The 13596-nt window shown below is 47.8% G+C and overlaps 2 protein-coding genes across 2 annotated transcripts; both read left to right on the top strand.

Annotated features, from left to right (window-relative positions):
* The first annotated feature begins 1762 nt into the window (after positions 1-1762).
* Positions 1763-4086, top strand: UBQLNL (ubiquilin like). Its single transcript, XM_082749893.1, has one exon. It carries the CDS (start codon positions 2046-2048, stop codon positions 3888-3890), a length of 1845 nt encoding a protein of 614 aa, XP_082606019.1. The 5' UTR covers positions 1763-2045; the 3' UTR covers positions 3891-4086.
* Positions 4087-7854: 3768 nt separating this feature from the next.
* Positions 7855-10532, top strand: LOC309873698 (ubiquilin-3-like). Its single transcript, XM_082749892.1, has 2 exons — positions 7855-7954; positions 8231-10532. Exon 2 carries the CDS (start codon positions 8268-8270, stop codon positions 10233-10235), a length of 1968 nt encoding a protein of 655 aa, XP_082606018.1. The 5' UTR covers positions 7855-7954; positions 8231-8267; the 3' UTR covers positions 10236-10532.
* The last annotated feature ends 3064 nt before the right edge of the window (positions 10533-13596 follow it).

Raw genomic sequence — 13596 nt, 5'->3', positions numbered from 1 at the left:
AGTAAATCTTAGGTTGAGAGCCTCTGATCCCAGTGCAGAGACCCAGGGCAACTGACATTAGAATGGGATATAGAAGTCCCTTTTCTTATCCTTAGCCTCCTGCAGGGTACCTGGGAAGAAGAGAGGCAGGGTCTTGGTGTGAAAATCAATGTTTCCCTGTTCTTAATCAATCTCACTTTGAGTGCATTTGAGAGAAGTACTTAGGCCTGAGTCCCATTCTAAGAGGTAAGCAGCTAATGGCTAAACATGAGGAAGGTCTGATGTGGACTGAGCTGGTGGTCTAGACATTCTCAGTAGAGAATCTTTCAGTGTGACACACAAAGTCCCCTGGCCAACTGTCTGTAATAGCTTCACTCATCTTCAACACAAAGAGAACACAGAGGCCCAGACACTTCACTTCTATTACTTATAGATCCCCCACCATGCAACTGCCTTCCATGGAGTCGGATTCCGGACCCCAAAGTCTTCACAGTCGCCCAGAGGATACCAGAATACTTCATGCACAATGTCTCATGCTTATACTTCCCCGTATACATACATTCACAAATATGCATCCAATCAGACTTATGGGTTCTTCCTCATATGTAGAATATTTCCATCTACATAGACATAAATACACATTTTAACATATTAACTAAGGGCATATTCATCTGCTGCCCAAATATAGACCAAGCACTATCCTCCAAACCTGCATGGAACGGAGAATCTGTTTTAGTTGCCTAAACCTGTCCTGGTAGGAATTTTACCATCAATCACCTCCACTATCATCTCTTGATTTACAGACATCTCTCCCCCTAATGCTATGACACAAAGGTGGGCCCTGAAGATTGGGCTAAGACACTGAGTCAAATCTTTCTAAAAGTTCTACTAAAATGACATGTAGCAAGACCAAGTGACAGATGAATAAAAAATATTTTGCGAGGAAGGATTCACTCACCTTCAATTTGCCATGCCCCTCAGGGAGCCTCCCAAGCTAGCCTGGCTCCTGCTTTTAGGATAGTGGAAAGCTTTCTCTACATGGGAGCACACTCAATGAAATCCAGTATCGCTAAACCTAGAGCCACAGAAAACCATGGTCTCCTCTTCCACTTGTGAACTTTGTCCTTGCTCCCCTTTCCTTTGTAAGGCCTCCATTTTTTGAGTTCTCTAACAAAAGTAATAAGATCCTTTTTATAGGAGAGATTCCATTTTTACTGGTATGCAAACACAACTTTCAATAATAAGCCTGCCATCCCAACGGGGACCCACACATAGCACCACAGACAAGCCACACATCTCACATAAAAAAATCTGGCCTTTTTTTTTTTAAGATTTTTAAAATTTTTAAAATTTATCAGATACAGAGAGAGGGAGAGCAGAAGCCAATGGAGCAGCAGGCAGAGGGAGAGGGAGAAGGAGACTCGCCGCTGAACAGGGGTTCAATCCCAGGACTCTGGGATCATGACCTGAGCAGAAGGCAGAAGTTGAACCCACTGATCCACTCAGGTGCAACCCCCCATCCTTATTTATTTATTTATTTATTTATTTATTTATTTATTTATTAATAGTTCCATCCTGTGAACTTTGTGGTCCATCTCTGGAGAATGAGCTCGTTTTACTTTATTATGGAGAGGTGGTGACCCACCCCCACACATGCACTCACACAAATATGTCTCCCTTCCCCAGCTGGTGCTGGCAGACTGTGAGACTAGAGTTGACATCACAATATCCCTTTTTTGAAGAGGTTACGGTGTTGGTGGGTGGGGCAGAAGGGAGGGGCAGCCCTGGGTGGAGTCATCTTTACTAAGCCCACCTAGTACCAACTATGAGTCAGTAGCCACGGACAGGCCTCAGCTAGGCCACATCTGGAGAGCTGGGGTGGGGGGTATAACATCGCAAAATACCTGGGCCCAGCCTGGTCACTCTTCCCTCTTTGGGCAACAAGGAAACTAGCCTTTGGGCTAAGAACACGACACCTGAGACAAAGGCCAACAGAAACATTCGTTTCCCCTCACCCCTTCTGGCCCGGCTTCATCCTGCTCACCACTGGCCCTCCCACTGAGGTCATGCCGCATGTCATCTCACGAACACCCAGGATGGCCCAGAGTGGGCATCCTTCAGGTTTGTCTGCAGACAAGAACATCTCTTCAAGTGTCATCCGAGTGATAGTGAAGACAGCAGGCAAGCAGGAAGACTTTATGATAGCAGATGACACCTCAGTGAGGCAATTCAAGGAGAAGCTATCTGCTCACTTCAAGTGCCAGGTGGACCAACTTGTGCTGGTCTTCATGGGCCGCCTTCTTAAGGACCACGATACACTGAGCCAGAGGGGCATCCTAGATGGCCACACCATTCACTTGGTCATAAAGTCCAAATGCAGCTCCAGATCCCTAGCCCATTCCTCCCAGAACCTGCGGACCAAAGAGCCCAGCCACCAGGATAGAAACACCGAAGGAAACAGCAACGGGTTATACCAACCTGCCAGTGTGAGTCACACCACAGTGGAATCATCCCTCCTTGTGGAACCTGATGCACCCAAAGTGCAGAGCCAGGACCTAGAAATAGGTAGTCCAGAGTACATAGCCCAGATGATACAGAATCCTAGTGTCCAGCAGCTTCTGTCTAACACAGACTTCATGAGGCAGTTCATCTCAGAACACCCAGACATGCAACAACTGATGCAGCAGAATCCAGAAGTCTCCCACATCCTTGACAATTCTGAGATCTTATGGCAGACTCTGGAACTGGCCAGAAACCTTGCCATGATTCAAGAGATAATGCAGATCCAGCAACCTGAACAGAATCCTGAGTATCCACTGAATCCACAGTCACACTCGGGCTTAGAGACAAGGCCAGGTGGGGATAATGCCCTGGGTCAGACTTCTGTGGATTGCAATGACCAAATGCTCAACAGCTCACAAGATCCTTTTGGGGACAACCCCTTCAGAGCTCTCCTGGGAGGACAAGTTTTGGAACAAGTTCAATCCTCACCTCCATCTCCAGCACCACCGCAGGAACGGCGGGACCAGGTCCCACAGCTCCCTACAACCCGAGTCATCTACACTAGTTCTTGTGGTTTATCCTCCATCACCTCAGCCAATGGTAGCCCTAACAGGGTGAACCATACTCCCAGTGCCTACGCCACAACTATCTCCAGCAAGGGCCAGAGTCCTAACTGTCCCATTCAGCAGCCGGCTGGGATACCAGCCTTACCTAGCATAGAGCTCACCCAGCAGCCTCAGGCAGAAGATAAAGATGCCACCATCCCTCTAAATAGCTCTGACCGGAAATTAGAGGATTATCTCCAGCCTTCAGATGAGCAGACCAGCTCCCAGATCACAGGAAGCATGATGCACTTGCTTTTAAACAACCCGTACTTGGCAGCCCAGATGATGCTGTTCATAAGTATGCCCCAGCTGAATGAACAGTGTAGGCAGCAGCTGCCCATATTCCAGCAGCAAACACAGCTTTCTGACATGATTACAGCCCTAGCCAACCCCAAAGCATCACAAGCAATATTGCAAATTGAACAGGGTCTGCAGCTCTTGGCCACAGAGGCTCCTGTTCTTCTATCCTGGGTTGCACCCTACCTATGGGGCCTGGGTTGGCTTCCTGCGCCAAGCTGCAGCTACCCTGACACAGTGCCCTGGGCCTGGGATGTGCCAGATATTGCTGAACCCAAAGATCCTGAATGCTGCCATAAATCTGGAACAGTTCTGCAGAGGCTACAGTCCTTAGCTGGAGACCCTTCCCACCTTCCACAAGCCCCTGAGATTCGTTTCAGTCAGCAGATGGAATCTCTAAAGGCCATGGGATTTGGAAACCCCCATGCCAATCTTCAGGCACTTATTGCTACTGAGGGGGACACCAGTGCTGCTATTCGCAAACTCAAGAGAGCCCAAGGATTCTAACCACCATGCCTCCGCATTTGCTAGTTACTTGCTTGCTGACCCAGTTGACCACATCATCTGCCTCTTCTACCCCTTCTGATGCTTCCATCCAGCAGAAGTCCTGAAAGAGAAGAAACCAAACAAAGCTTTCTCCACTGAATAACATACCATTGGCCATGGGTAGAAGATCTGTCAATAAAATGGCTACTCCCACATGCCCTCATCTGAGGTTTGGCTTTGTTTCTTTTACAAAAAAATGGAACTGTGTGTGATATCCCTGTCTCACCTATAATACATACATGAGCATAGACACACATCACATGCATATATTATTCTAGAGATAGAGAATCATAGTTGCATACATGGAACCACAAACCATGCTCACATACCCAAGGACATGCATATGCTGTGCACACATACACAAGGTCACATAACCAAAAAGTCACAGATACAGCCACATACATTCAACACACTGCACACATGGCCATAGGCATGCACAGCATACCTAACAACATGTATATAGACCCATGTGTAGGGGAAGAAAGTCATAACATATTCATACAAAAGGGAAATTTACTATAGATACATATGTAGTCACAAAGGCTTCCTCAACTGCCCAAGTCCAAATTGCTCAAGTTTGGAACTGGAAGAAGAATGGCCTGGTGGGCCAGAGTAGGAAAAGTCCACCTTTCAGCCAGGTCTAGCTAAGTATTTATACTCTTTAGGAATCTCTTACTAACTGCCATTGTCATAGTTGTAGGACTTTGCTGGACTGTTACTATTCTCTCTTTAGTACAGAGAGATATAGTTGCCTATCCTGCATATCCTGCATATTCCCGTCACCAAAACTCGGGCATCTGGGGGCATGGCCACTTCCAAGAATACACGTCCTTCAGTGTATCTAATGTCTGTAGCTTGTGTTCTATGTAGTCAGCCAGGACTCCATCCCTTCCTCTTCCTGCCTCCTCAAGAGCAGCCCAGCCAATAGGTATGTAAACAATCACAGAAGTCAAATATTATTTTAGGTGTTGATGAAATAGTAGTGACCAAATAAAGTCAAATAAGACAAATAATTTCATAAATCAAATATTGCTTTAGGCATTGAAGAAATAACAGTGACCAAATAAAGTTCCTTTATTTAAGAGTTTACTTTTGTGGGGAGAAGATTGTTTCCTACTTAACCTATGCATAAGGGCTATGAGGAAAAATGAAGCAGGATAAGTTCTTCTACATAGAGGGTAATCCAGGACGGCTTCTCCAGAAAGGCAATAATTGATCAGAAACCAGAAGAAATTGGGAGAACTGAACATGCACTCCCTTGGGAGAAGTATGTTCCAGGCAAAGAAGGCTACCTAGGAGCAAAAGTGTGAGGTGGGAATATTCTTGATGTGTTTGAAGAATAACAAGGAGATATTGTAGTCAAGTGAACTGAACAATGGGAGGAAAAAGAGGACATCAGGAAGAATTTGGTGGGTCTGGTGAGGACTCTGGAGTTTACTATGAATGCAGTGGAAAATCCCTGAGGGATTTCGAGCAAATAATGCAGGTGTTTCAGTGTGTGGGTCTGGTTGCCAAGTGGGGAAAGACTGTGCTAGAGGTAGAGCTGTGAGCGGGCACACTAATGTGAGGTAGCTCTTGCAGTGGAGCGGGTGGGAGAGAGTGGTATCTGGAGCAGTGGAGGTGGTGATGCGGGTTCAGATCTGGTCTGCAAAGAGTACCCAAAGAAATCCCATGTGCTCCTCACACACTACCCTTCTTCCAGCCCTGATGCTGCCATCAGAAAGACTGAAGGGAAGTCCACAAAACTCCAATTGCTCCTACAGATCTACTGCCAGACTCCCCCTCCCTCCTCAAACTAGTAGAAAGGTCTTAAGAACAAATTATAGCAAAATGGATTTTCTACCTTCCCATTAAGATGTCTCTATCCAATCAATTCATCTTTTCAAAAAATATTTTATTTATTTATTTATTTACAGAGCTCAAGCAGGAGGAGGGCAGATGGAGAGGGAAAGAGAGAATCCCAAGCAGACTCCCTACTGAGCGTGGAATCCAATTTGCTGCTCCACTCAGGGCTCAAAGTGGGGCTTGATTCCAGGACCCTGAGATCATGACCTGAGTGAAAACCAAGGGTCAGATATTTAACTGACTGAACCACCCATGCACCCCTTATCCAATCAATTAATATAGTTAATCTTTGTACCCTGCTTGCGTCAGGTTACCTGAAAAGCCCAAGCTCTATTGTGTCAACTTTCTGATTCTTATCCCAATATGCTCTGAAAATCCCTCATGTGACCCAATTTTCTACTGGTCATCAATTCACTGAACTTTTCCACCTACCATTTAGAACGCATAATTTGCAACAGCAAAACCCTACTTTATCTATAACATTTCCTCTATATGATCCCCACCTTTTGCCATAACTGAAATCTGGCTGTCCACTGAGCCTGCACACTCTGTGCTCCATCTTGTTATGAATAAATTGTCTGTGGACCAATATCAAGCTCTCCACTTGGGCACTGATCCCAATCTCTCCAATTCACCTACTCAATAGATTAATCTTACAATTATTTTCTCTCCCTTCTGCATCTTTTATCCTTCCTCATCGTATTTTTCCCATCAGAATAAAAGCGTGATGTAAATAGTCTCAGCTTAAGAAAAAACAAAACGAAAGGGTCTCTATCTTCACATTTCCACACAGCCACCATAACCTTTCTCTTAGGTACAATACTCTGATTGAATCCACTTCATTTCCAACCCACTTGCTTTTCAACCCACTCCAGTCAGATTTCTGGCCCCTTCTCTCTTCCATGCCTGGGCTCATCATGGTCCCCATTCTCTTGTCCAGCCCAGTGGTTGGTTCTCAGCCTTTATCTTCCTGACCTACCAGCATCATCCAACACCATCAGTTAATCTCTCCTTTCTGAAACTATTCATTTGCTTTGTTCTCCCCCTCACTCCTTTTTTTGGCTTAATGTTTTATTTCTCCTCCATTTCCTTTGTGGAACACATCTAATAGTCCAGATTTGTAAGTATGTAGAGCCCATGCCTTAGTCTTTATATACCTTTATCCTGTTACTATACCCATTAATCTTATGATTCTAAATACTCTGTCAATGCTGATGAATTGCAGACTCACAATAGTGAACTCCCTCCCTTCATGTCCATTTGGGTATAAGATAAATATCTCAAATGTATGTAGCTCTGAACTCTGGGTTTTCTGTTTAAAACTTTATTCCCCGGGACACCTGGGTGGCTCAGTTGGTTGAGTGTCTGCTTTTGGCTCAGGTCATGATCTCAGGTTTCTGGGATCGAGTCCCACATCAGGCCCCTGGGGAGTCCCCTTCTCCTTCTGCCTCCCTCTCTCTCTCTCATGAATAAATAAAATCTTTAAAACACACACACATTCGCACACACACACACACACACACACACACACACACAACTTTATCCCTTTTTTTTTTTTTTTTAAATCTCAGTAAGTAGCCAATCTATTCTTTGAGTTCTTCTGGGGAACAACAATAATAATTTTAAAAAGTAAACTAAAAACTGTGTGTCATTTTTGGTCCATCTGTCATACTCTCGATCTTGCCCATCAAAAAGTCAATATGCTGAAGATACATAAAAAATTCATGGTTAATGTTGAATCAGAGAGAAGATAGAAACATAGAATGCCAGGAAGAACAACAATTCAGGGTATAGCTGAATTTGGGTCTTCACAGGGACATGCCGGCTAAGCCTTTCCTAATTGCACAATCCAAGGCTGAGTCTCTACACAGCCCACACAGGTGTGAGGAAGTAGGCCTCTTGGCCTGTGATGGAAGGGTCAGCCTAGGTCCCTCACTGTGAAGAAGGCATCAAGATAAAGGAAATAGAAGAGGTAAAGTGAGGGGTGGCAGAGTTCCTAGGGATACAGAGCACCTTGGAGAGGTCTCAAGAATCCATTGTATAAGGCTGTGATGTCAGTGCTGAGGTCACAGAGTTGACCTGATGGTGTTCCGGCCCAGAAGGCTTCAGGGGTGGCTGTTAGCAAGATGAGGGTGGTTTGGAGCCCTGTATAAGAGGAAGGACGGGGTCACAGCTGACTGGTATGTATGCCCCAACCCAAACCCTTCTTCCCACCTTTGCCCTTCACTCACCAACCATAGACCTCTTTCTCGGGTCATCCAGTCTCCCTCTCCCGACCTGACACCTCTCAGACCCATAAATCTCCACAAGCATCCCATCCCGAGACCCTTATTGCCCCTTCCATGCAGACTCCCTGTGCCCCTGCCCTGAGACCCCAGGCCCTCTTCCCACACTCCTACTTTGGCCACTGCCCCAAAGGATGATCTTGGTACCCCATCCCCATCCCCATCCCCCAGCTGTGTCCCCACAGACCTGGGCCTCCTGCTGCCCACCATGGCCAAAAGTGGAGAGGCCCTGCCACAGGGCAGCCCAGCACCGATCCAGGATCCCCACCTCATCAAGGTGACAGTGAAGACGCCCAAGGACAAGGAGGATTTCTCAGTTACAGACACTTGCACCATCCAGCAGCTGAAGGAAGAGATATCCCAGCGCTTTAAGGCCCACCCTGATCAGCTGGTCCTAATCTTCGCTGGCAAAATCCTCAAGGACCCCGACTCATTGGCACAGTGTGGAGTTCGAGATGGCCTCACCGTTCACCTGGTCATCAAGATGCAACGCCGCACCATGGGCACCGAGTGTCCAGCGGCTTCAGTCCCTGCGCCAGCCCCCAGCCCTGGCTCATTCCCTCAGCCAAGCTCCATTTACCCAGCAGATGGGCCACCCACCTTTAGTTTAAGTCTTCTCACAGGCCTCAGTGGGCTAGGCCTGACCTCAGGTAGTTTCTCTGACCAGCCCAGTTCACTGATGTGGCAGCACATCTCTGTACCTGAGTTTGTGGCTCAGATCATTGATGACCCTTTCATCCAGGGTCTGTTATCCAACACAGGCTTGATGCGCCAGCTGGTTCTTGACAACCCCCATATGCAGCAGCTGATGCAGCACAACCCCGAGATCGGGCATATTCTCAACAACCCTGAAATCATGCGCCAGACGCTGGAGTTCCTACGCAACCCAGCCATGATGCAAGAGATGATGCGCAGCCAGGACCGGGCGCTCAGTAACCTGGAGAGCATCCCTGGGGGCTACAATGTGCTTCGTACCATGTACACAGATATTATGGACCCAATGCTTAACGCAGTGCAGGAGCAGTTCGGTGGCAATCCCTTTGCTACCACCACTACTGCTAATGCCACCAGCAGCAGCAGCCAACCTTCGAGGACAGAGAATCGTGACCCTCTCCCCAACCCCTGGGCTTCCACGTATGGAGGCTCGGGTGGCCGGCGAGGCAGGCATCCTGGGGACCAGGATGGATCCGAAACTAGAAATAGGGTTCCCAACATTCTGGGTAATATAGGGCTCTATGACTATCTTCAGCAATTACATGAGACCCCCCAGTCCCCGGGAACCTATCTGCAAGGGACTGCATCCACCCTCAATCCAAACCAAGAACCACCACAACCAGGAAATCGAATCCCCCCAACTTCGTCCTCCTCCCAGGAACGTGAGTCAGGCCAGCCTCTCCCCAAAGAGTCAGTAGCCATCAAGGGAAAGTCCTCTTGCCCATCCTTCCTGAGATATCCCCCAGAGAGGAGTGCTGGACAAGATGGAGGCCAAGGCGGTGCAGGGAACGGCTCCACTGGTCATACCACTAACATGCCTGACCTTATTTTAGGGCTAGGGCATTCGGCCAACAGGTTGCCATTTGTTCCTTCACCACCTTCCCCCATGGCAGCTTCCCCTGGGATGCCTGAGCATGCCTGGCTCCCCCCACCACCTTATCCAAGATCTCTGAGGCCTCCCAGCATGAGCCAGGTCTCACAGTTGCAGGATGAGATGCGCCGGCAGCTGCCACTGCTCCTGCACCTTCAGGCAGCCTTGACAAACCCTCGCGCCATGCAAGCCCTGCTCCAGATTGAGCAGGGTCTGCAGATCCTGGCTACTGAAGCACCTCGCCTCCTGCTCTGGTTCATGCCTTGCCTGGCAGGCCTGGGAAGTATGGCAGGCAGTACAGAGTCTAGAGAGGGCACCCTTATGCAGGAGGATCCCTCTCAAGCCCCAGCTTCTGAGGTTCCCCCAGCACAGGTCTCTGCAGAGCTGGGCCTCCATTCCATCCCTCTCCTCCAGATGTTGCAAGCTCTAGCTGGTGCCAATCCCCAGCAACTGCAGCCGGAGACTCACTTCCGGGTGCAGCTAGAACAACTGCGGGCAATGGGCTTTCTGAATCCCGAAGCCAATCTCCAGGCCCTCATAGCCACTGGGGGTGATGTGGATGCTGCTGTGGAGAAGCTGAGGCAGGCATAGGAGCCCTTGTTGTTCAAACCATATCTTTTCCTCTGTGCTCTTTCCCCGTATTCCACTACCCTAACTCCCCCGTTCTTGAATGCAGCTGCACACTATGAACCAAATCCACTATGATGCCCTTTACTGCGGAATCAATGTTGTTCCAGAGTCAATGAGGAAGAATGAGAGCCAGAAACAGGGTGGGGGTGCTGTGAGTGAACCAACCACCCCTGCCACTGTACCATCTTGGAACCCCAGTCTGAGCTCTGCTTATGCCTATCTTGAGATGCAATTACATCCAATCTCCAGTGTGTGCTGCAGCCTGAGTCCCAATTCTTTGTGGGCTGGGGGGAGGGGAGGGGACAGTATGGGAGAAAAACAGCAATGAGAGCTGGGTCTGCATGGGTGGGAGGGAAAGCTCAAAGGTTTGAGATTCAAAGATTCATGGAGAACAAAGGAGGGTGAGCTGAGACCCGCAGGTCCCCTTGTGTCCTTCCTGAGGTCCCCCAGATCTTGTGTCCTGTAGGAGCTCCCACCCTGTACTCTGTTCTTGGAACTTGCCCTGCAAAGTAAGCATGGTTGGTTCTTTCTATCACCCCTGAAGACTATCCCACAGGTGCCTCTCACTTTTTGGATTGGGGGTTGATTCATGAGTAGATAGGGAGCCTCAAGAATTCAGGCTGAGTTCTAAGATACCCTAATCTCACCAAGGTTACAAAATTACTGTCCCTGATGGACACAGTTTGTCCTGGATGTCATCTTTCTTGCAGCTGCCGGCTCAGAAACAGAGTACTCACCCCGTGCTCAGCACTGTGCTTGCAGTTAGAGAGGCAATGTGACACAGAGACATGATCCTCCTTCAGGAGGTGATGGTCTGGGGGCACAGAGCCTTCAAATCGTATGTGAAGACTCCTTATTATACAGAAAACAAGCCGTGAAAGGTGCTGCAAAGAGCGGGAGCTGGGGAGAAACACAGGGGCCTGATCTTGTCTGGGGAGACAGGGAAGGCTTCCTGAGTCCGCGCGCCAAGCCGAAATCTTAAAAATTGGTAAGAACAAAGTGGCCAGACATGTGATAGGAGAAGGGAGAGAGCATCCTAGGAGCAGAGGTAGGAGGAGCAAAAGTGCTGAGGCAAGCTGTGTTCAACACATGGGAGGTGCTCTCGGCCTCTCAGACTAAAGTCTTGTTTGCACTCAGGGGTGCTTCCTATGATCCGAGTACTTCCAGGGTAAAAGTGATACAATTCATGAATCAAGTGAGCAAACCAGGCCTCACCCACAGGAATAAATATTCCGGAGAAAATGCATAAGAAAACAGGGCATATTTGTACTTAAATACACCCTGACATGACCCAGCTCTGTATATGTGTTCAAGCATCCATACAGAACATGGTCGGCTAAAGGCTGATCTCAGAATGGAGATATAAACACAAACATTAACCTTCTATTGCTGTCCAGGGAAGAAAATGGGCTTTGAGGGAGGGGACTGCTGTGGTAAAAGTGGTCATGGTGTGTGATTAAACATGAGACTCAGGGCTGGGGGTTCTTTTAGGAACTTGGAGAGATACCGTCTCCACCCAGACCCAGGACACATGCACCAACCTGTCTTACCTGTCAGCGGTCTGCATGCATCAAAGATGAAATGAGCTTTGGGGGCAACATTTTCCCACTGCTTTGGGTCTTAATCTCTAGGTAAAGCAGGATGCTTCGAGCTCGCCTTCTAACACCTCTTCCCTCTCTCACCTCAGTGGGGGGAGCTGTTCAGATCAAAGAACTACTGTTTATGGCAGTGCTAGTAGGGAAGGCAGGGGCAAATCTTGCCTCTCTGTTTCCTGGAACCAGTAAGGCAGCTGCTATGAGACTGCCTCTGACTGGTGAAGGTGTACCATGCAATCTCTAATTTTGGTCTTCCAAAGGCCAGGTAGGTCTGAGAAAAAGCCTCAGGGAAAGATTGCTTTCCTTCACCTTTCCTCTGGGCCAAAGAATGTATGAGGGCTCATTTGAAGTAAATCCCAGGAAAGGCATAATCCTGACTAGGGAGGAGAGGGTTCACTGAATGTTTTCAGGCCATATGTCAGGAGAGCCATGGATAGTGGACTGGGTGTTTGGAATCTTCACTCTAGCGTCATCAGAGACTGAACTCAGCCACATCTCTGGCTCCATGGTGGTGTCCAGGAAAAGAGCGTTTTCAGGACGGGGAAGGTCACTGTCGGCTGAGGGCTCCACCTAATGTAGGGCCTGGCCCATGGGAAGTACTCAGTAAAGACTGAATGAATGAATGGTGAATTATGAGAGAGGAGATGAGCAACCAAAAGAGAAAGTGGTTACGGAGACGAAACGGATGTGAACTGGTACAGTGTAGACCAGGATGGGAATTGGGCTTGGGGAAATGGGGACTGGGAAGAGGAATATTTATTTCGAAGAGTGGTCAGAGGGCGCCTGGGTGGCTCAGTGGGTTAAGCCTCTGCCTTCCGCTCAGGTCATGATCTCCCCTGGGTGTCTGGGGAAGAAGATTGATGTGACCAAAACAGCTGGCTTCTCCAGATGTCCCATTTGCTCCCTGTTGTGACTCTCACCCTCTGCCAGGAGATCGAAATCCAGGACCTCTGCCTGGGGAGGACCCACAACGGACATTGTGTACGTGCACAAGAGAAGCAGGAGCAGTTGGGGTGATACTGGGACTAGTGCCTGGCTCCCCACCAAAAAATATGTACCCTTTCTTCAGACCAAGGGATGTGCTAGAAAGGAAAAAAAGAAGAGTGAGGAGGAGAGGGAGAGGAAAGAGGAGAAGCATTGCATTGCTGTCTGTAGTGCTATATCACATAGCCAGCCAGGCAGGAGGACAAGAAGTTAAGACCAAGGCGTTATTCAAACAACAGGAGGTGAGTTTATACACCTGTTTGTTTTTTTTTTTCCAAGTTATGAAGGAATCTTTTGCAACTCATTAGTTTAACCAATATTTCCTGAATACTTCCTACATGCCAGAAACTATGCTTGGTGCTAGGAATTCAATGGTCAGCAAGATATGGTTCTTGCCCTGAGTTGTTTATAGTAACAGTGGAGATAAGAGACTTCCAACAAACAAATGAGATAGAAGTAACAGCTAACAGAGCACTCACTGAGAACAAGGCACTATTCAACAAACTTTGCACCTATTAACATTTAATTCTTACAACAACCCTATAAAGTTGGTAGTTTTAATTTTACAGATAGGTAAAGGAAGGCATAGGAATGTTATGTGTCTAACCCAAGGTTGCACAGCTAGGACGTGGAGTTGGAGCTGGGATTTGAACCCATGTTCTAAAGGCCACACTCTTAATCTCCATTCCATTGCAAAATTTTGAATTACAATAAATTTCATGTGGGAAATAAACTAGGTAATT

The sequence above is a fragment of the Mustela nivalis genome, assembly GCF_964662115.1.
Source record: "Mustela nivalis genome assembly, chromosome: 9".
NCBI classification, from domain to species: domain Eukaryota; kingdom Metazoa; phylum Chordata; class Mammalia; order Carnivora; family Mustelidae; genus Mustela; species Mustela nivalis.
This window is presented reverse-complemented; position numbering and strand designations above follow the sequence as displayed.